The sequence below is a fragment of the Chlamydotis macqueenii genome, chromosome 9 (genome assembly GCF_036417535.1).
Source record: "Chlamydotis macqueenii isolate bChlMac1 chromosome 9, bChlMac1.mat, whole genome shotgun sequence".
Lineage (NCBI taxonomy): Eukaryota > Metazoa > Chordata > Aves > Otidiformes > Otididae > Chlamydotis > Chlamydotis macqueenii.
This window is the reverse complement of record NC_141564.1, coordinates 27,037,018-27,058,880: the sequence shown is the minus strand read 5'-3', so window position 1 is coordinate 27,058,880 and position 21,863 is coordinate 27,037,018. Positions and strand designations below refer to the sequence as shown.

The window sequence follows — 21,863 nt, the reverse complement described above, 5'->3', positions numbered from 1 at the left end:
TAACGGATCACTGTGCTATTGTGTGGTTTGATTGTGCTGACGGTTACATGCCACTGTTCCCATAATAACAATTTTTCTTCTTTGTTCAAATGAAATTTCCTAATTACACGTGTGATGGGTTGTTTTAATTCTTTTCCCTTTCCAAATCCACCTTCCTGTTGCAATGCATGATGGGCAGGCTCAATATTGTGCATGACACCCGCTACAAGTGTTGGTAGGTGCCAGCTTTGTTTCTTGATTCTCTTAAACCTGTGGTGCGGCTCACGGACCCTCAAAATCCACTGCTAGATTTTAACGTACAGCTCTCGTGGCAATCCATCTCCCGCAGCCTCCTGCACTAACACCTGTCAATTAAACGCCGTTGTTTGATTTAATTGACACGGACACCTCGACATGGTTAATTTTGTATAGCAGTTGTTTGAATTGCACATGGTTCCTTGGTGGATTTTGATTGGACTATGAGTTCCAGTGTTTAGAAACTATCCTGTGTTAAATAAAGACTGTATCTTATGTAGCCACATAGACCCGTACTGTCCTTCAGCAGGGTTAACTTCTGTTTGCAGTAAATATTTGGGTTGAATTCTTAAAAGACAAAAATTTGTAAATATAAGGGCATTTAAAAATTCTTCCGTTGATTTTTGTATTGAAATGGTTAAGCTTGTTTGTGTCAGTTTTCTTGATTTGATGGTAACAAGCATTTTCCCCTTTTTTTCTCTTTCGTTTCCCTCCCCTCTCTCTCCCTGGAATGTTGTCCTGCTTTGCACTGTGGTTGCATGTCACGCGCTGGCAATGATGTCTCCGGCTTTTTGCTGCGATAAATACCATGCTCAATTCTCCTACCACGTGTTGCTCTGGTCCCATACTGCTACACTCTTCTGTATGTTTGCTTATATGATTTTCCTTCCGAAAGTTCCCATGGTGCACGGTGCTACGCCAGCCACTGTGTCTGCAGCAACAACATCTGCCACAAGTGTTCCCTTCGCTGCAACAGCCACAGCCAACCAGGTTTGCTAATTTACAGCTTTGTTCCTTACAGACAACTTGAAATCGGTGCTTTTAATGAGCATGGGGGTTTTGATTTTACCTCTTGTTGGCCTACACATTCTCTCTAAGACCTGCAGCACAGCTTAATAAGCCTTCAGCCATGCTCCAAAGGTGCTGCAGTTCCATTTCTGGTGCTAAAAATAATTGATAATAGGGTTTCTGACTCAGTCTTAACATTTTCGGGCCGTGCTGCTTATTTCTGCTCTCAGAGATGTAAAGAGGAAGGGCTAATACACAGAACCCGTTACTTATTTCTATTTCTGGGAACCCGACAGCTCCTTTTGGTGCAGAACTCCAGTGAACGTCAGTAAAACCTTTGTGCAGAGAGGCTGCAGGATGAGGATTTTAACAGTCCGAATTGAGCAGTCTGAGCGTGTCCTCACTCTCCTCCTCCAAGAGCCAGACAGAAACGTTTGAGCATAGGCCACACGAAACTTCTTTTAAACCTTTGTTTCAGCTTGTGGTTCTGCTAGGGAAAGGCCGATGACTTCTTGTAGTAACAGGCATCAGTTAAGAAAACGTCCAGTAGAGTCTAGGTTTTATTTCTAAATGGTGCCCCGATTGTTGCCGTGTTTGGATGTATTTTGGGAATAAGAGAGTAATGCTGTCCTAAATAAGTGACTAAAAGTCCTCCCCGAAAAGCCAGACCTGCACTCCACAGATGGGGACCAGAGGAGCTGCGCCTGGGAACAGGACGAGGCCTGTTGCTATCCAGCTGGGTCGGCAAAAATGCAGATTCTGTAGTACAGCTGGCTGAAAGTGCAGCAGTAAGCTTTTCAAAGACCCTCTTCTTTCTCTTACAAAAACAAAGGATTTTTTTGAGATTTGCTAGGAAGTTAGAATTGCCTTACATCATGAAACCGTCAGTTCAGGTCTCATACGCAGGTATTACCCTCGGCTCAGGGGAAATCACATGTGTGCCTTTTAGAAAAGGGGGCCAAACATTTTCCTCGGCGTTTTGCAGGTTTGGCTCTATAGGTGAAATTAATTCTGAGGACAAATGTCAATTTTTAAGACTGACTCACCTGACATGCTCAGCTCCCTGAGTCGTTAGAGCTGACTCCTTACGCCATTTCCAGATCCCAAGTGGCCAGGTTTGCAGCTGCAGTTGGTGTTAAGCGGCAGTGCCCGTGCCCTGCTGCACGTGCCCCTCTGTGCTTTGGGCGGCCTCACGCGCGCGCTGCAGCGGGTACCAAGTGCTGTGGGCTCTCGCGGGACGGAGTCCGGGGACCTTGGCTTCGAGACGCTCCTCCTTTCCCCGTTGAGCCCTGCCATTCGTACTGCGCCCAGCTGTATGCTCGCTGTTAGCCTGCCCACTTACCGATCTCTCAAAAAAAATATTATTCCAAACATCACACCACTGCAGTGGCAGGGAGGCGTGCACATCCCGAGTCTCACGAGGGACCTGGATAGTTTACAATTCCAACACACACTCAGGTTAGTCTGCTTAGCGAAAATTAGTGCTTCCTGCTCCTGGGAAGCGTTTGCTGGGTCACTGTGTCACTCTGATTTACACCAGCGTAAGAGCTACTCTGTAATTTGAAAAGCAGGTTTATAGGTGGGACTGCCTACGTGTCACCTAAGCGAGCAACCACCTGTATCCCCAAAGGGGATACAGTATAGTATTGCAATTTACTGCACCATACGGGTAATTTAAGTGTCCCTGTACCCTCTGTAAGTCCAGAGAGTTGTGAGAAGAAGCCAAGCCACAGAAAAACATCATTATTTTAAAAAATCAACTCTGTCTAAATAACCATGCACTTTCCCGGATAGATGGCAGGGGACCTTTCTGTTGTGGAGTCTGACCATTTCATGCGTATCCTCCCTGGAGCCTCATAACACACGTAGTAAAGCACTCAGCCAAACCTCAGTATATACATATATAGCCAATATATGTATATACGGTGTGAGCAGCGCTGACGATATTTAATGCCACACAATGCGATGTGCATGCATGCCGAAAGTCTCGAGATCTGGCCCTTCATCTTCAGTGGCGGGTGTTGAAGGTCCTCGGTATGTTCCGACAGCACTGTCCCTGATGCTCCTACACGGTCGGGTGCCACGGCCTGTCCTGCAGCCGTAGAGAAAAATGGTATGAGAAGCTTCATTATGCTCGGAGCGCATTTCTGTACACGTTGGCGATGTCGTAGAGTTGTGTGGAGTTGCTCGGGGAGGAGAGGGCCCAAGGGAGGGAAGGACCAACACCAAGACCCATGAACGATTTAGTTAAGAGGAAGGCTCCCCATTCCCTTTCTTCTGCAGATTAACAGGTCGCCCTACGTATCCATGAGGAAAAAGAGCCTTTTCAAGAGCAAGAGCCGCCTGCGAGGCTGCAGATCAATTTAGTGTCACGTGCCTCAGCGTGTCTCCCTGTACGCGGGCACATCTCTGCCCCGTCGGTACGCGGGGCTCCTCAGGGACCTCCGGCGCCCGCTGCCTTGGCGCTGCCCCTTCTCAAGGGGGGGCCCGCTCCCGCGGACCGCAGCCCTGCACTGCGCTCAGGGGGCGCGGCTCGCGCCCGGGCTGGGGTGTGGGACGTAGGTTTGAAATTTGTACTGCTGGTAGCCTACTCGGATTTAAATTTTATTTTAATGGGAAGCTGAGTGGATGAGGCACTTCAGGAGCCACCCACTGAATTCTGTTTACCAGATGAACATTTTGAGAATTGTTTCACTGCTTTGGGGAGTCTCTGCTTTTCAGCGGATCCACCGTGATGCCCGCCGTGGGAAGAGCAGGCAGCTCTTCTCCACGGTGGATTTTCACCAGCCGTGAAAATCCAGCTCAGGGCATCTTAGGTTTGGCGTTCAAAACCCAAGCCAGTGAAAGCAGTGAACACTTCACAAAATCGGGCTGAAACAAGGCCACTGCAGAATTTATCGTTTTAAATGGAACACTGACAGCACAGAACTTTGTGTAGGCCAACAAAAAGGGCTATTTTCAATTACTGCACTGCATGACTTTTGTAGATTTTAACTTCTCTTGTTTCCTAAACAACCAATAATACTTATTTGTACCTGTCAAGTAGTACTTACCACAATGTTGTCCAGTTTTAAGTTGCTGTTGTAGCACTTCAGCTGACTTTAACTTGTAGTTACAATATAAAATCCACCAACTCACAGCTGATCCTCACATTTCCAAACCTGAGTTCTGTAGCAAAGCGCTGTGTCTCCGGGGCGGCTCGTTGCACGTGTTACTCACTGTTTATGTTTTTTGCCTGTAGATACCCATAATATCTGCCGAACATCTGACTAGCCACAAGTATGTTACACAGATGTAGACATTTTGTCATCAAACAGTAAGTTCCCAGTGTGTTCTTGCTTGCCGTTTTCTTACCTCTACGTGTGCGTGATTTGTCTTTTTCAAGTAGAGAATGATTTTATTTTCTTGCTAAGGAAACCAGTAAGGCACGGGGGAGGAGGCGCTGAACTCCAGCGACGTGCCGTGCTCTGAGTGGAGATCCCCCGGTTAGCAGTGACCACGCCAGCTAGTGCGTGGGGCCTGATGCCGGTCTTAGTTTTAGATATAGAAGGGACATGTTAAACGTGTGGATGAGCTTCTGAGTAGCAGAATCAGGGAGTATAAAATCAGAGTTTTATGTTTTGTTTAGAAAGGATGATGGCTCTAGCGCTGATGTGAGCCAGCTCTCGGGTGAGGGGGGTTAGTTAAGCTGTCTTTAGGAAGAGCTAATTTCAAATCTCCAAGTTTGGAAAGCCAGCATCTCTGAAAATGCAGGTTTAGCCATCTGCCTAGCCGAAGCCTGATTTCCCCCGAGCACAGGCTGTCAGATTACATGCGGTACGTGCCGTATTTTCCTGGCAGGGTGACAAGGCAAGGAGAGGCCCCACGGCGCAGGTGGTCATACCTGCGTTGTGTTGGTGTGAGCAGCGATTGCGGGCAGTGTATGCCGCCTTTCTGTACCGTAACCTTTCAGCCCACAGCGTCTGAAGTCTTGGTCTGCGTGCCTAGGCTTGGGAGGTTTTTTCCCCCGAGTTAAACTCATTCCCAGTCTGCCACTGACTTGCCCGTTGTCACTAAGACCTCCCGCAGCACGTCACCTCCCCGGGGACAGCTCATCCTGTGTACTGCCTGTCTCTCTCTCGCACTCCGTTTCTGCGGTGGTGCTTTATCGCCTGGCTCGGCCATAGCGGAGATATTACTGAGGGTGAGGATTAACCCGTTTGCCGCAGTGGGTTTATAACAATTGTTACTGCTTCCAGCTGAGCATAAACGTTTTCACACTGCTTCAGTGGCTCAGGTGGGATGCCTCTGGCCTGCAGCCTTGTTACCAGGCGTCCCTGCGCGGTCAGCAGGACTGGGGTCGTCCCCATTCCAGAGAGCGTCTGGAGGGGGAGGAGGAGTGGCTCTCTGGAGGTGTGCCAGGCAACACAGGCCAGAGAAAGATGAGAGGGGGGCGCTCAGGGTTGCCCAAGGATGCTCGGGATGGTTGGGGCTGCGGGGGAGTCAGGAAAATTACCATGGGAAGGCAGGTTTCTGATTTCTGAGGATGCTTAGGTGCCTCTCGGATACGGGTTGGGCTCCCAGGTTTTGCAGGGCAGCAGCAGCAGGGCCTGGGAAGCTGAGGGGGCGTGGGGCTGCTGGGCAGCGCTCCCATGGCAGCTGGTGCTTTGTGGGGAGCTGCTTCCCAGGCTCTGGGCTCTGGGGCCTGGAAACCAGCCCCCGGATTCTGGTCCCACAGCTGGGGGTCGGGAACAGCGGGAGGCCGGCGTATTGCACGCTCTTCTCGCTGCAGAATTCGGGTGCAAAGCGAACCTCTGCCGCAAGAGCGATACCAAAGGGAGATCCCGCAGCGGCTTGGGTGCAGGCTTCCCCCGTACTGGGCGGCAGGTTTCCCCGTGGCAGATGCAGAGTCCGGGCTGCTGTGGTGCTAACGGGCAGTACGACTGCGTTGAAAGCGCTGTGTCTTCTTTCCTCTCTAGGTCCCAACTGAGGAGAACAGGACAGTGTGTCGGGGTGGCGAGCAGGACAAGCCCATTAGCCATAGTGTATATACCGTCAAGCAGCACCCAGAACCCCTCAGCAGTACGGCATCCACACATTGCATGTTAGCGAGACGAAACGAGACCCTGGGAATCCACTGCACACTGTTGCCTATATACTTTGTACATTGAATTGATATTTGTGCTGAGGTGATCTTGTCTAAAAACTACAGCATTGTCTGTCTTTTCTGGTGCAGGAGCAGGTGTACGTATTTGAATATGCCTATGTCGCCTGTTTCCTACATGATCCCGTGTGTCACCTTGAAAGGACAGACGATGGTGTAACCAGAAATCTATTATGTATTGGTACGTCTGTAGACCAAGATATAATTTTTTAACGTAAGTTTATTTCTTTCAAGGTTTACAAATAACAAAGGTGCACCTTGTATTTAAAATTGCCATTATAGATGAGAGCGTGCATGCACAGTAATTTTTGTTTAAGAGTAATATTTTTAATGTAATAGATTGTAAGAAGTGGTAAGAGAGGTATCTGACAGAGATGAATGTGCCAAGCAAAACCACAACTGTGTATATTTTAAAGCACATCCATGGCTTTAATTACCATGTCGTTAAGGATTCTCATGAAGTGCCATAGACTATACATCCGATTCGAGTATTATTTCTGCAGTGTTATTTTCAGAACCACGTTTTCACTTGCTTTACGAGTACCGATCAGTCGAAGGGCACCGTTCTGTTTCAAACCAAAGCTGTCTCAGAAATGGCCGGCTGTTCCTCGCAGTACCGGCGGGCAGCACAGCAACGGCGCTGCAGCCGTACGCGTTAACCCGTACCGGACGCATAGAGAGCTATTTTAAGGCATCGTAGTGTGATATTTATGCGCATTTTACCGTACAACGTGACATACGAAAGGGAAAAGCCATTTCTGAGACACACTAACAAGTGTTTGAGGAACTTCTTTTGCTTCTATTTATAGCCTCTGTCGAAAGTCACAAGGACTATAAATGTTTTGCAGAGATGGGTTTCGCTTTTACTTCATCACAGTCACGCTTTAGGGGTGACTCTAAACAAAGACGGAAGAAGCACTGACATCAGATGCACGACAAACCAAAATACGGGAAAATGGAGATGTTAATTAGCGTAGAAATTGGGTGGGGTAAATACTTGGGCGAGTTTTATATGCGATTTTTTTTGTTCAGATTAACTGCTTATAGCCTTAGAAAGCCTTTACAAAATAAAAACAAACAGATAGATGTGCATTCAAGTTTTAAGAGCGGATTCATCCAAAGGAATTCCTTTTTGTGGTTTGGATGTTGCAGCTAGTAAAGGATATTTTTGCTCTGTTCAGCAAAGTGCTGACGTGGGGGCCAGGTCACTGGTAGCGTAGCGTGGAGCGGAAGAAGCGCGAGTTCGGTTGTAGAACTCGCCATACTTCCCAGTTTACTGCGAGTTTTTATGCTTGAGAGAGATGCTTTATAGTATAAGAATGATGTGTTGATTTTCCTGATTGTACTGTACATCTATTAAAGCCTTAGATGATTACATTACGGGTTCAAACCCATACCAATGTAATTTCAATCGTGTTAAGAAAGTATAGGTGACTTCACATGTTATTGTAGTTCCTTAACATTAGAGATATTACTTATTTTTTCTCGTTACAGTGTAGTTTTTATTTCTTACATTTATTAGGTTGTTTTCATTTTCTATTACCAGTTGAATACCATTTCAGTTTGTAGAATTTTGTTTCATTAGAGTTTACTGATGACTTTTTCAGAATACAGAGAGAAGTAGGTTTCTTCATAACGTACTCAGTTTTGGATTTACGTGTAGTGTCATATGAGTATTCGTATTATTGTTAACGAAATGATTTATATTTTACTGGTTTAATATTGCAATGTAAGAATGTCAGTCATCGTTAGTTCTTGTCTAGTTTTCATTAAAAGAACAAAGATCTTTTATATGGATATCTTATAATTATATAATCATTGCTAAGTAAGGAGTTAAGTTGTTGCTATCGCAACAATCCTGGCAGACAATTGAGTAATATTTTGATGATTTATTTTGTTTGTAATTAGTTATTATGAGAAAATCTAGTTCCTAGATATTAGAATAAAATTTATTTTCTACTGTATCCATTTCAAATGTTAAAATATTGTTTAAATATTTTTTGAAATCCCTGAATATCAGGCCTTGTTATAAATAAGCTGCATAATCAATAGATCAAGGGACGTTTTGTTGATAATCCAAATACTCAAAGTTTACGTAACAAGAATTATAGTGTGTGTGTGCAAACTCTTGAGGGTTGATTATGCTGCAGTTTAGCATGTGGGAACGTATAGAGAGAAGGTTGACTTTTTGCACTTCTGTATATAGTCAAAAAAGAGAGAAACCTGTATAATAGTAAGATCTTATTTTGAATAAAAATGTCTATAATTACAAGGAGTTTTGTTAAGGCTAATAAAATGACAGGCTGAACAAAATTGCTTGCAAAAGTGGCACAGAGTTAGCACTCCATACCCCTTCAAAAAAGTTGCTTTGCTTTATGTGGACAGCTTGTAGTTTGCCAGGATTTTTTCAGCTGGAAAGATATGCCATCCTTCCAAGATCTCATGACTGACAAAAGCTCCACTGGTTCAAATCTGCCTGAAAATCATTAAGGAAAAGAAAAAAAAAGAAAAAAAAAGAAAAAAAAAAAGAAAAAAAAGCAGGTACTTCAAACCATCGAGGTGAAATCATGGATCAAATATTCCGTACATTATTCAAAATCTACTGCATGTTTAAAGTATCAAAATATATTAAAGATATATGCTATTCAAACCAGTTTCTGACAATTTCAGTGGTTTATTGTTCACAAAAAAGATTCTTCAAAACAAATACTGACTTTCACAACAGAGTTGAATCATGAACAGGCAAACCAAACAGCACACCGTAGCTGTAGTTGTTACGTGATTATTTTTTATTGCTGTAGTGGTCCTGTTCTTTTAGCAGGTGAAAACCAACCCTGGGAAATGTTACCGGTTTAATGGGAAGCGTTCCAGAAACCTTGTCATTGAATATGCCAAAGCTGGAAAGACAACCTGATCAGGCCGTTACGTATCTGAGCTCTCCAGTACTCACACTGAATAATTAACGACGTTGCACTTACTTGCAACCCCGCAACTTTCATCTGCTGAAAGGACAGATGTGCTTGGTTTTACTATTATGTAATCACAGACTTACTTTTTGCTTGTAGTTGCTCCAAATTATGTACTCTGTCCTGGGCTGCAATTTGTTTTTATGCTTATTTTATTATTACTGCTATAGTTGACCTTGCTGTATGGAAAAAAAATAAAGTGAAATTGCCCTAATAAAAGTTCTCTTGCTTAATTCTGTTTTCCTAGATCAGCTTAAAAGCGGCACCGCTTCCTTCTGTACACGTTTTTCATTGCGGCTGTCTGTTTGTTTGGCTGAGGGGATAGAACTCGGCTGTGGAAACCCCCACCCCGTGCTGGTGCTGGGATTTTCCTTCAGCTGCGCGCAGGGTGTTAAATGCAGAGGACGGAGGTGAAGGCTGCTGAGTGCCCCTGATGTTGCTGCTGAATCCAGAGGGGAAATAGGACGCCGTGGGATGCCGGAGACGCAGCCCAAGCTGCCGTTCCCCTCTTGCGGCAGCGCGTCCGAGGTGCGCGTCAAAGCGAGGGACCCCCAGCATCGCCCCGCTTTTCGGTTTCCCTGCTCTTAGCAGGCGAGCGGGGTGCGGCGAGGTGGGGACTGACGTTAGAGGGAGCCCCACTTCTACGCGTTGCTGCTCCTCGCTCAGCCTCCCGCGAGGCCCTCCAGTAATCGGTACTACTGACCGAAAAATCCCTTCATTCCGAAAAGGAAGCACATCCAGCGCTTGTTTCCCAGAGGATTTCGGGTGTCTCCTGCGCACCCCTGAGGGGCCTGACGGGAGAGCTGGCAGGGCAGAGGTTGGGTTATCGACCTGGTGTCGCAGCTCAGCAGCTCCGGACACCTCGCTCCTGTCGGCCCAACGCCCGGCTCATCGCACCGCGCCTGCATCGAGGCTCCAGTTACACCAGCGCTGTAATTTATCGTTGCATTTAGCTGCTAAGTGAAAAAAAAAAAATGTCTCAAGCAGCACCAGTCTTCTAAATCAGGAAAAATAACGCCTTCATTTCCCCTCTCCCTGGTTTATCAGCCAGCTCCCACCGCTGCTCTCAGCCGGCGCTCCGTGACCGAAGTCGGGCAGGAGGCTGCTCGCCTTGCCCTCAGCTCCGCTCTGCGCGGCCCCCACCTCCCCGGAGCCCTGCGGAGAGGCCGGCGCTGCAGGCGCAGCCGGACTGCAGGGTTCGTACAGGAGTTTTAGTTGCCTTTGTGCCACGCGAGCAGGAATGGCGTCAGGAGGAAGGAAACGGGATCACTCTGAGGGTCGTTTTGTGTCTGGATGTTAGGCAAGGCCTGTTTCCTACCCAAACAGAGCTGATCGCACCACTCTGCGGTCCTGGCAGCGGCATCACGCGACGCCTCGGTGCCTGCGCTGGCTGCCAGCGCAGCCTCGGTGCCGAAGAGAGGTGCTGGGCGCCCGGGGACACGCAGTGAGACGTGGGGCCGGGGACAGCAGAGGGCCAGCCTGCACGCCCGCCGTTTCATCGCGCGGTGCCATGGGGCGCGGCAATCCATCCCCGCGTCGGCTCCTGTGGCCCTCGAGCTGTGGGGAAAGCGGGTCTGGAGAGCTGTGCGGGTGCCATGATGGTGCCGGGGGCGGGATGGGGCAAAGGGCTGCAGGCCGTGGGAGCCAGAGGCCTCCGGGTGTGCAGGTGGGAGCTGGCTACTTCTGGGGCGGGCATGGCCTGGGGTCCCTGGAGGGCGATCCGCCGGGACACAGCTCATCCGCAGCGTGGGGCGGGCACCGGTGTGGGGGGAGGCCTCGTCCCGTTTTTCATTTCTCAGTGCGTATCTCTGGTCCAGGAAAAGGTCAGTGGTGGAAGCTGCTGCTTCCTACCTTCCTCTCGAGTACAGCTGGTTTTTAAGAGCCCCGGACCACACTTTACACAAAACGAGCAGTGTATCTTATTGTTCGCGTTAGCAGGGCGCAGCGTCGTGGGAGAAACTCCTGCGCTGGCAGGCTGACGTCCGCTGAGAGGGCAAGTCTCGGCAGAGCTGCTTCTCTTGGCGAGGCTAAAAATAGACTTCTGTGTCCTGCCGATAGCACGCTCGCCGCGGGTCGGGCGCTGCGTCTTGCCATCAGCGTGTGGAAGAAAGCGTTCTCTGAGTCTGGGGGCTGGCTCGGCGCTGAGCGGTGGCAGCAGTGCCGCAGCCCGGGATGCCGCCGGCTCCGGGTGCTCCCAGGGCACAGGCACGCGGGGCCTGGCGCGGTGGAAGCGTGCAGTGCTGAAATCCTGAGCGAGAGGTGTGAAGAGCGGCCTGGCTTGGCACAGAGCTCTCAGTGCGTGCTCATTAGCGGGGGATAAAACCCAGCGCCGGGCACTGAGAGCCGCTGTGCTCCTGGTCTGGGGTACACTGAGCCCACCTTACGAGGTTTTTCTGCTGCCGAAGCGTGGTACCAGCGCACGCGGGGTGCCCATCCAGCCAGGGCTGCACTGTCACCCCCAGTGTCCAGACACAGCAGCCCCCGTGCAGAACCATCACGTGGCGGGCTGGAGCTGGGGCCGGGTTTGGGTGACTCCAGCGATGCTCTGGGGTGCCTGGGCGAGGGGGGCCCAGCCCGGGGCTGACCTGGCTCTGGAGCCCCGCGTGGCTGGCAGCTGGGCTGGCAAACCTCTGAGCCCCGGCAGCCGGGGCGGGGGGCGACGGGCAGCCGCCCACCCGTGCCTCGTCCTTGCCGTTGGCTGCGTGCTCTGCGCTGCTGGCCTTGTGCGCTCCTGCCGCAGCACACGGGGCCGGTCACCGCTTCTCACCGGGCTGTGCCGGTGATCGCAACTCGCCTCGCAGCGCGTTACCCGACCGCGGCGTTTGGGATGGGAGGGACGTGGGGACACTGACGCCTGATGGTGAAGGGGTCTGTGACTGCCGCATCGACAGCTGTAAGCGAAGGGGGGGAACAGGCCCAGGCTGCCGTCCTACCCAGCCTCCGACAGCTGCTGCTGGCGCCAGCTCCCTCCTCTGTTCATCGTTTCTAGTGCAAAAAGGAAAACGATGTGAAAAGATCGTCACTGCATGAAACCCACTTCTGAACATCTGTGCTGAATTGAAAATTTCATCCGAAAATAGAGGCACAGATACAGAGTGAAGAGAGCAACTCAAGGAAGAGAGCCTGGGGGAACTAACCGGAACCCAGCGTGCCCTATGAACGGCGCTGGGGGTGGCTGGGCATCTCCCGGCGTTCCCTCCTCTCTGCCGCGTTCCTGTGTTTGCTTCTCCCGGCGCCAGGCTTGGAAGCCGGCAGCACCTCGGGCACAGGCCACCTTGCAGCGATTTCCACTGCTGTAATGCTGCGACCCTGTAAACTGCAGTTTGGTTGCAAAATCCCTTTGGTTCAGAAACCCCTTTGAATTCATCTGGCGTATTGAAAATCCAGGGTTTACTGGTTAAATTGGAATTGCTGTATGCAAGCAGGGAAAACCGGGATGGTAACGTGCGCCCGACCATAGCCCGCCTCTCCAGCTGCTGCTTGGTTTTATGAGCTGGCACAGCGGAGTTTCCGTGGAGCCTGCGGTTAAATTACCTCTGTTCGTCTTTGCCCGCTGCCCCCGGGAAGCTCTTCGCCCCCCGGCTCAGCCGCTGCCCGGAAACCCCCCGAGCGGCAGCCAAGGCCCCTGTGTTTTCTGGGGGGGGTCCCTTTATCTTTACTATTTCTAAAGAAAATTCTGAGCTTGGCTTGAGTGTGCCAGCTCAAACTGCCTGGAGAAGGGCAGGGTGACGCAGTGTTTTGTCGCTTGAGTCGGTCGGGAGAGCACGGGCGTACACGAGGGGCTCCACCAAAACTGGCCATAAACGTTTGTCGCCGTGTGCCTGCTGCGGGCTTTGGGCGGCCGGGCAGCTCTTGGTGGCGTTGAGCAGAGAAAGTCCCAGACGGCCTCCAACCACAGCGCCTGTAACTGCGCTGCGGCTCCGTCCCTGGGGTAAGTGACCGAGCGGGGGACTCGCAAGAGACAAACGGAGGCAGTGCCGTCGCCCCAGCTGCTCGGCTCCGCGCCCTCCGCCCTGGCAGGCGAGGAGAGCCGGGCTGCGGCCCCTGGGCCTCCTCTCCATTTCAGGCCCCCTCAGCCCTCCAGCCTCCCCCTCCTCTCCTCAGATTCCCAGGTCAGTGCCTCCTCCAGCCTCCCACCCTGCCCCAAACCAGCCCCTCACAACCTCCGCCCGCCTGCAGCAGCCTCCCATGCCCTGCAGCCTCCACGCCCTCGCCAGACTCCCATTCCCCTCCCACTTCCACAGTTTTCAGACTCAGGTTTTTTTATTCCAGCCTCCTGTAGCTCACCTCTGCTCTGCTCCTGGCCTCGTGATTTCTTTCCAACATCTCATTCTTTAGAGCTAAACCTAATTTCTGATCTTATACCTCCTTTCAGCCTCCAACTTGTTCCCGGCCTCCCACTCCCTTTCAGCCTCTACTTTTATTCCTGGCCTACCACCCTTTTTGGCCTCCAATTGCATCCCAGCCTCCCACTCACTTTCAGCCTCTACTTTGTCTTCCTAGCCTCCCACACCCTTTTGGCCTCTACTTATATTTCAGGCCTCTCTTACCTTTTGGCCTATGGGTTTCTTCCTGACCTCCCACCCCTTTTTGGCCTCCCACTGCCTTTGGCCTCTACTTTTCTTCCTGGCCTCCCGCCCTGTTTGGCCTCTACTTTTTCTTCCCTGCCTCCCATCCCCTTTCAGCCTCTACTTTTTTTTCCTAGCCTCCCACCCCCTTTCAGCCTCCCACCCACTTTGGCCTCTACTTTTTCTTCCTGGCCTCCCACTCTCTTTCAGCCTCTACTTTTCTTCCTGGCCTCCCACTCTCTTTCAGCCTCTATTTTTCTTCCTGGCCTCCCACCCCCTTTCAGCCTCTACTTTTTCTTCCCTGCCTCACATCCCCTTTCAGCCTCTACTTTTCTTTTCCTAGCCTCCCACCCCCTTTCAGCCTCCCACCCACTTTGGCCTCTATTTTTCTTCCTGGCCTCCCACCCCCTTTCAGCCTCTACTTTTTCTTCCCTGCCTCCCACCCCCTTTCAGCCTCTACTTTTTCTTCCCTGCCTCCCATCCTCTTTCAGCCTCTACTTTTTTTCTTCCTAGCCTCCCACCCACTTTGGCCTCTACTTTTTCTTCCCGGCCTCCCACCCCCTTTCGGCCTCTACTTTTTCTTCCTGGCCTCCCACCCCCTTTCGGCCTCTACTTTTTCTTCCTGGCCTCCCACCCCCTTTCGGCCTCTACTTTTTCTTCCTGGCCTCCCACCCCCTTTCGGCCTCTATTTTTTCTTCCTGGCCTCCCACCCCCATTCGGCCTCTACTTTTTCTTCCCGGCCTCCCACCCCCTTTCGGCCTCTACTTTTTCTTCCCGGCCTCCCACCCCCTTTCAGCCTGTACGCGTTTGACCGCTGTCAGCCCAGGGTGGCTGTTGACCGTCACTGCTGGCAGTGCTCTGTGACCGCTGGGCAGTTTCAGCCCTCGCCACCCCCCGTAGCCACAGCCGTCCCTGCGGTGGCCGTGTCCCTGGGGCGGGCAGTGCCACGGGGACCGTGGGGTGAGGATGCTGCTGGCCGGGCCAGCGCTGTGGCTCTCCAGCCCTGGACTCACCCAGACCTGTGGCAGCACCGGGTGCCAACCGAGCCCAATCCCCCTGGCAATCTCTGCCTGCGGCAGCGCAGGGCTCAGCGCAGCGCCTGGCGTGCGCAGGGGAGTGGAGGTGCCAGCTTTGCCACTCTCTGACTCACAGTAGGTAAATTGGGCAATCTTCTGTTTCCCAATCTGTTTTCCTTCTCAGGAATTCAGCCATCGCTGTGCTTTCAGGACTGCAAACCCGAGCCCAGCTGCTAGTTCACACACGCACCTCGCTCCCCGCTCAACAGACGCAGGCAAAGCCCTCCTTTTTCACAAGCAGGAGGATGAGGCCGTGCCCGGCACCCCAGCAGCTGCGCGCCCACCCCCCCGGCCGTGCAGGGCTGTGGCCCGCTCCCCCGCGGTCCCTTCCTGCAGCCCGAGCTGCGTCCCGGGGTCCCACTGACCCCGAATCGCTCCCAGAGCCAACGCTGCAGCTGGCGACCGAGAGACCCCACGAGCTGGGGGCTGCTGTGGGGCTGAGAGCTGCCCTGCTCCCACGGGACGGGGCAGGACGGGATGGGACGAGATGGGCTGGCCCCGTGCCCTGAGCTGCCCCAACGCACAGGCGCAGGGCAACGTCCCACAGGCAGCGCCGGCCGTCAGAAACTGCCAGAACCTAGCGCTGATTTTCACGTGCCTCTTCGGTGTTGGTTCATATTCAGCGCTAAAATGCAGGCCTCGCCGCTTCCTGATTTGTCTTCTGGCATTTTGCATTTCCCCCGTGCCAGCGGCTCGCCACGCTGCCCTGCCCCACTGCCCTGTTCCTGTGAGCAGTGCCCGCACCCCGCTCTGCGGGGCAGGTCGGCGTCCCTCCAGCCCGCTGCCGGACAGATGGATGACAGAAACGGACACACTTCCAAGCCTTTCCCTATTTTTTTCCCTCCCATCCTTTTTTCCAGCCCCCCTGATCCTAGGCAATGGTTTGTGATGCTGCAGTTTGAAGGTACCCGCTCATGATGGATGGGCAATGTTTTCTTGTGCTTTATTTATAAAAGATTTCCCCCCGGAGTGGATATTAACAACTATATAAACCAAACTGCTGCTGAAGTGCTTTGCTTTCCAAGTGGCATCAGTTCAGGCTGCCGCAGGGCAGAGGTCAGCGCCCTGTTTCGAGCGCGCTGTGAGCGTTCTCTCGGGCAAACAGGATTTTGTATGAATTTTTTAATCCCTCATGTGCTACCCTTCTGAGCTGCAGGCTCATTCTGGGAAGAAATCTGTTAAATCTGGCACGTGACTTTCTCGCAGTGCCGCTTGCGAGCTGGTTTTGAACGGGAACAGGAAGAAATGTGTCAACAACTTCGTGTCTCCTCTTGTCTGGAGAGCGGCCTCCCTTGCCAAGTCGGCAATGCCTTTTGGAGAGCACGCTGCCTGCCAAGCGCGTCTCCACGCCGCAGGCTCGAGCGCCCCGGGACGCTCCTGGGAGCCCTGAGGACCAGCGGTCCTCACCCACAGCCAGGACCAGAGGTGTCCGATGGGGACATCACCAGGAGCCGTGTGCTTTGCCTCCGTGCGCCGCGTTGCGGGGGAGGCTGACTCATCCCCTCGTTTTTTGATCGTCCGGAGGAGGCCCAGCTGTCTCCCTGCCGGGCGTGGAGCGGCTGTGTCACACGGCTCCAGCCTCCGTGCAAGCGTGGTGGCTTCCCACCGCATCCTTAATGTCACTGTTCCTGGAGAACGGCGCGTACCCGCACCGCACCCCCCGTCCCACCGAATCACAGAATGGTTTGGGTTGAGGGGACCTTTAAAGGCCATCTGGACCACGCTGCAGCTTGTGTTTTGTCCGCCGTGTTCGTCGCGGTTCAGTGCGCAGCTGAGGCGTGGTGCCTTCACGCACCCCTCCTCCTCCCAGACCCGCTCCAAGGGCTGGATCAAGGTGGATTCGGTAAGGGGAGCGTGTCCTCCCACCACACCTGACCCAGCGCGGTCAGGCCGTCCTGCCGCCAGCCCCCAGCTCTGCCCTGGGCAAAGCTCACGTGCTGAAACACAAAATGTGGAACCTGTGGCCACGGGGAAGCTGCTGCACGTAACCTGCGCTAACAGGAATTTGGACGCAGCCCTGGTGCTGGGACAAAGCCGGCGGGGCGCTGACGCACAGACCGCCATGCGCGGTGCTGTGCCCCCCGTCCCCTTGCTGTAGCGGGGGCAAGTGGCGCTGGAGCGGGTCCCGTAGGCACCATCGGTCTTGTAACGGCCCAGCCCCTCCGTGGGCATCACCACCGTGTCTTGGTGCGTTTGCCCAGACAGGCTTCGGTTTTTGTGCTGGGAGGAAAAAAAAAAAGATAGAAGAAAATGAACGTACGCTCGTGCGTTTCAGTAGCGGATGGAGGACGGCCAGGCTATTACACAATTCATTAAAAATATTATTCTGATGGGCAACGGACTGTAATTAAAAAAAAAAAAAAAGATTGTTTGCAAATCCTGTGGGGATTTGTTTTAATTAAGTGTCGCCTGGTTAAGCCACATGCTGGCTTGCAGAGGCTGGGAGCGCCGAGTTTATCTCTTAATTAGCTGATGAGCTTCCCTGGCCGGGGGAGGCCGGCCGGCGCGGGGGTGACATGTGCTGGCCAGAGTTTGGATTTTTGTGGGAAGAGGAGTACGGCAGCGCAGGAGCTTAATTTACTGTGACTGTGGACAAGTGAGGAAGTTAACATTAAAAAAAAATCCTCTCCAAGCCAACCGAGGACGTTGGAACCCAAGGATGGGGACGGCCGCTGTGCCGGGACGGCCAGGACCTGCTCTGACCGAGGCGTCCCGGGTGTGTCCCAGGTTTGCATTGCTCGCCAGGGATTGCAGCGAGCAGGGGAGTAAATGCAACGAGAGAGGGGGAATCCTTGTAACTCACTCTGCGAAACTGCACCAATCTTCTTTTTTAAAAAAAAAATTTCAAAGGTGTTTTAAAAACAAGGTTAAACAAGGAGAAGACTGGAGATCAGAATTCCAGAGCAGAGTTCAGCTTTGTGAGAAGTTCCACTCCCTGTTAGCTGTGTTCATGAGTCTGTCAGCTTTACGAAGCTGCACGGTGTCGTTGATCGAGTTTTCCTATTTATGGGAACATTCTAGAGTCAAATGTTTTAACAGCTTGAAACACTGCCATGCTCTAGCATTTTTTTTTGTTTTAACACTATTCAATGTGAAAAAAAAATTAATATTTTGACTCAAAATACTGGCTAGCAACTATGAATGTTAAAAATTTGCAGCTCATTTTAAAAAGTGTCAAAACTTCCCGGGGAAGAGGAATATCTGTTTAGTCTGTATCCCGGTTCCGCTCTTGCCGGGGACCGGTGCCGGAGGGCAGCCGCAGGTTCTCTGGGGCAGAGCCCTCGCTGCCGTCCCGTGCGCTCGTCCCAGCCTCTGCAGCGGGGGAAACGCTTTCCGTGAGGGGAAGCACTTCCAGGTGCGGCGCGCTTTCCGTATTTGGCGTTTTCAACTGGTACATGATGGTTTTCGGAAGTGCCAAAAAAATCACAGCGTTTGGTGGCTCTGGAAACTAATGCCTGACTGGAACAGCCCGCTGTCTTTCCATGGCTGGAAACTCTTCCCGGAACTGGGGGAAGTGGCGAACTTTAAAAATGTCAAACGCGTGGCCTTCCAGCGGGTGTCAGCCCAGCTAACGGCGGAGCTTCCCCGGGAGCCTGCGTGCCCCCGCGCTCGGGCTGCTTCGCTTCTGCGCCAGCTCCCATCAAAACGCCGAGCGCGGGTCCGGTTTCCTCGTCGGGTGCACCAGAGGAATCTGCGCAGTATTCCAGTGATTTGAAAAAAATGTCATTAATGATTATGTGTCTGGAGCCAGCGAGATAACTGGGCCTCAGAGATGTAGCTCTGTTTGCAGAGCTATTTGTGCGGAACATCTGTTTCTGCAGAGCAGCCCGTTGCGGAGGGAAGAAATTGTATACATAAAAAAGTTATAAAATGTCAACAAAGGCTCTGGTATGAGCAGGCGAAAGTTCAAATGACACAGGAGCCTTTACCAACCGCTCTTCTCAGCCTTTGGGAACCAGTTGGGATCTTTCAACAGCAAAAGTCGTTCGAGCTGCCTGGGCAGCCCCGGGGTGACCCAGCCCCTCGGGTCCTGCCATCGGCCGGGCTGGGCACGCGGGGGGAGGAACCCCGCTGGCCCCCCAGATTCTGTCCTCCTGTGGGGCTCCGCATCCCCTGCCCCACGGCCAGGGGCTGTGTGGGAGTGGGGCAGCTCATCCCATCCCATCGCATCCGGCAGGGCAGGAGCAGAGCCTGCCCAGCCACCCCCGTGCCCTCGCTGCAGGGCATCCCGGGCGTGGAGAGCAGCAGCAGCAGCTGCTCCCCGCGTCGTCTGCTCTTGTTATCGTCCGCTGGCACTTAAACCCCTAATAGCTGGTGCAGAATGGCCTTCACGGGGAGCGTGTGTGTACTTTAGCTCTTTGCTTCTAATGCATCAATTAAGCTCCGCGTTATCTGGGAAAGGCTCGGGGAGGCGAGGGCAGCGTCTGCAGAAGCCAGGGCTGCAGGCAGGAAAAGGGAAAGTTTGTCAACACCAGCGGCATGGCAAACCCTCGCCCCGTGTCCGGCTCCCAGCCCTCGCCCCTTGCCCCCATGGCTCTGCTGGGGCGAGCGGAGGGGACAGCAGCCACGCTTGGGGCTCAGGTCCGGCCGCACTGAGCCCACCCGCTGGCACGGGGCTCAGGGGCCCTGCCCCACTGCTTCTGGAGAAAAAACGAAAGGGCAGGGAGGGAATTACCTCAGAAATGTGCTTCCAGACTGTGGGAACCGCGAGTTGAACAACCCGAGTGACGTTTCTCACATCATGGCGAGGACGGGCATCTGCAGGTGTGGTTGCCAGTGAAGAGCGCAAGCTTTTTCTTAATTGTTTGAATAATAAAAGCTACGTGCTTAAAAAATCAAAACCAAACAAACCACAGCCCTAAACGGATGTGATTAAAATCCTTCACCTGGGATAACAGGGCGATCAAAGAGCAGAGAAACACGAAGGCTCTGGTTTCGCGTTGCCTCCTCGCTTGGCTCGCCCCTCTGACGTCGGGCTGCCGGGAGGGAGCCGTCTCCTGCCGCAGGAACCGGTGGCTTTTCCACCGGCTGCAATGACAGGTCAGCCTGAGCTGCTGTGCAGTTTCCAGCATCCGTTGTGCGTCGGCAGAACTGGCGTGTTCAGCAGAGAAGTGGTTGGGGTGCGGGGGCGCTGGGGAGGGAGCTGCAAGGGGAGAGGTGGAAGGGATGCTTGGGCTGCCTGAACCATGAGTTTGTTTGGCTTTGTTTGGAACGCTGCGCTTGTGTCTGAAAATTATCTTGTTCACCAAGTTAAAGAACCCCTGTGATGCTGTGGTCCAGCCAGGTTGAGAGCAGACCCTGGCATGGGGCTCTCGGGCAGCCGTCTCCGCGCGGTGGCCACCGGACTGGCCTCGGGTTCCTCCGCTCCCCTTCCTGGGCACAAACTGGGCTGAAAGCGCTGGCCTTCGATGACTCCTGAGCGAGGGGGTGGCTGGGGTCTCACAGAAAGCTGGTTTGCAGCGGGCTGCGTGCTGCAGTGCTCTGTGCCCCGATCAGGCTCTGCACCGTGAGAGGGGATTTGGTGATGGGGGCCTCCTGCCGTCCCACGCACACGTAAGTAACTGCACGCATGAGTATGTGTCGCTTACCAGTGTAATGCGCTGCTGAGGATTGATTTTGGACCCGTGTTGAAGGCCTCCACTAATTCTGGGGGAGTTTTTCCCACCGAGTTTTCAGCTGGTGCCAGCTTGACCAGAAAACAGAGGTGCTCCTGGGAGGAGACCGCCTGCCCTCCTCACGTGCTCCTCCATTTCAAGGAGGAGAAAACGACTGCACAGCAGCTGTGGTGGGGCCATGGCAGCAGAAGACACCAGATAGCGTCAGCTCTGTTTCCTGCCCCACAGCGGCTCCGGATGCTGCGGCGGCTGGGGCAGCGGAGGGGGTTTCTCTCTGTCTGGAGATGAGTGGGCAGCGAGCTGCGTGCTGCAGCACTCATCCTGCCACCCGTGCCTCTGGCCCTCCCAGCATGAGTAGCAAGGGCACTGATGCCCAAAGGAGAAAAACCCAACGAATTTGGCTACGCACACATCCTTGTTTACTCGCAGGGAAGCTGAAGCAGGGGCACGCCAAGGGACTGGTTCCCCGTCGGAATAGGGCACGGCGAGAGGAAAACGCCAGATTCCCCTTGGGCAGCCTCCTGCCCTCCCACGAGCAATCCTGCCTCCGCTTTGCTATTAGAAAAGCCCTGTGTGGCCAACCAGACTGGGATGAATTATTCTTTTAAATGAATCACGCTAAAAAATTCATGACGAGGGAGCGGAAGGATTATTTTTTGGAAGAAGCCTTGCCTGCAGGAGGCACGGATCCTGGCAAAGCAAACCTTGATCCTCCCCGCTCCCAGCAGCAGGCAGAACCCATGAATAATGAAAACCCAGCCTTCTGGAAAGCCCTCTCAGCGCAGAAGCGCGGGACGGCTCCGCGGCGGCCGGCGCTGGGAGGGACGGACGGGCGGGCGTTGCGCTGTGACTCTCCAGGTGACTCACGACGGTGATGCGCGCGTGGAAGGCTGGCCGGTTCCTTCCTCTGTCACGCTCAGCATGTTCTCTGCTCCTTGGTATCACCAGGCACCTAACACACCTCGCCGCAGCGAGCAGCGACACGGCGGGGAGTCAGCAGCGTTCTCTCAGTGACCACGCTGCTGCCTTTCTCTGCCGCTTCGCAATAATTAGGGCAGCTAAAAGGCAGCTTGCTGAGTGTTGGCTGGCTGTTCTGGAGTTGTAGCCCTTCTACAACGCGCTGCCAAGGGAAAATGTGGACTGATTTACATACAACTTTTTCCAAATTTGCCCTGGTACAGCACACAGGCTGCTAATCAGTTTTTCAATGGATTGAAGTCTTAAAATGGCTTCTCCAATAAAGTATGTTATCTTTACGGAAAAAAAAAAAAACAAAAACAAAACAACAAAACCACCTCCAGAAATCCTCCTGCCTAAGGGGTGAAGAGAAGCATGTAGTGGTTTGTTTTCACAGGAAAATCAGTCTTTGTTCAGAGAATGAATCAAACATGCAGGGGCTTTGACCTGGATGAGTTAGGCAGGCGTTTAGCAACGCAGTTTTACAACACGTGCGTGATCTCTAACGAACCGCA

The 21,863-nt window shown here is 52.9% G+C and overlaps 1 protein-coding gene across 17 annotated transcripts in view; it reads left to right on the top strand.

Moving 5' to 3' along the window:
* The window catches only part of MBNL1 (muscleblind like splicing regulator 1), an 88,088-nt gene extending 78,723 nt beyond the window's left edge, over window positions 1–9,365 (top strand). For 13 of the 17 annotated variants that reach the window (XM_086755127.1, XM_086755140.1, XM_086755131.1 and 10 more), the window contains 4 exons: window positions 179–214; window positions 911–1,005; window positions 4,265–4,339; window positions 5,982–9,365. In XM_086755127.1, the coding sequence (XP_086611253.1) occupies window positions 179–214; window positions 911–1,005; window positions 4,265–4,321 (188 nt within the window). In that variant the 3' untranslated portion in view covers window positions 4,322–4,339; window positions 5,982–9,365. The remainder of the gene's footprint in view (window positions 1–178; window positions 215–910; window positions 1,006–4,264; window positions 4,340–5,981) is intronic. The other 4 variants (XM_086755135.1, XM_086755133.1, XM_086755139.1 and 1 more) reach the window with 2 other exon arrangements.
* The last annotated feature ends 12,498 nt before the right edge of the window (window positions 9,366–21,863 follow it).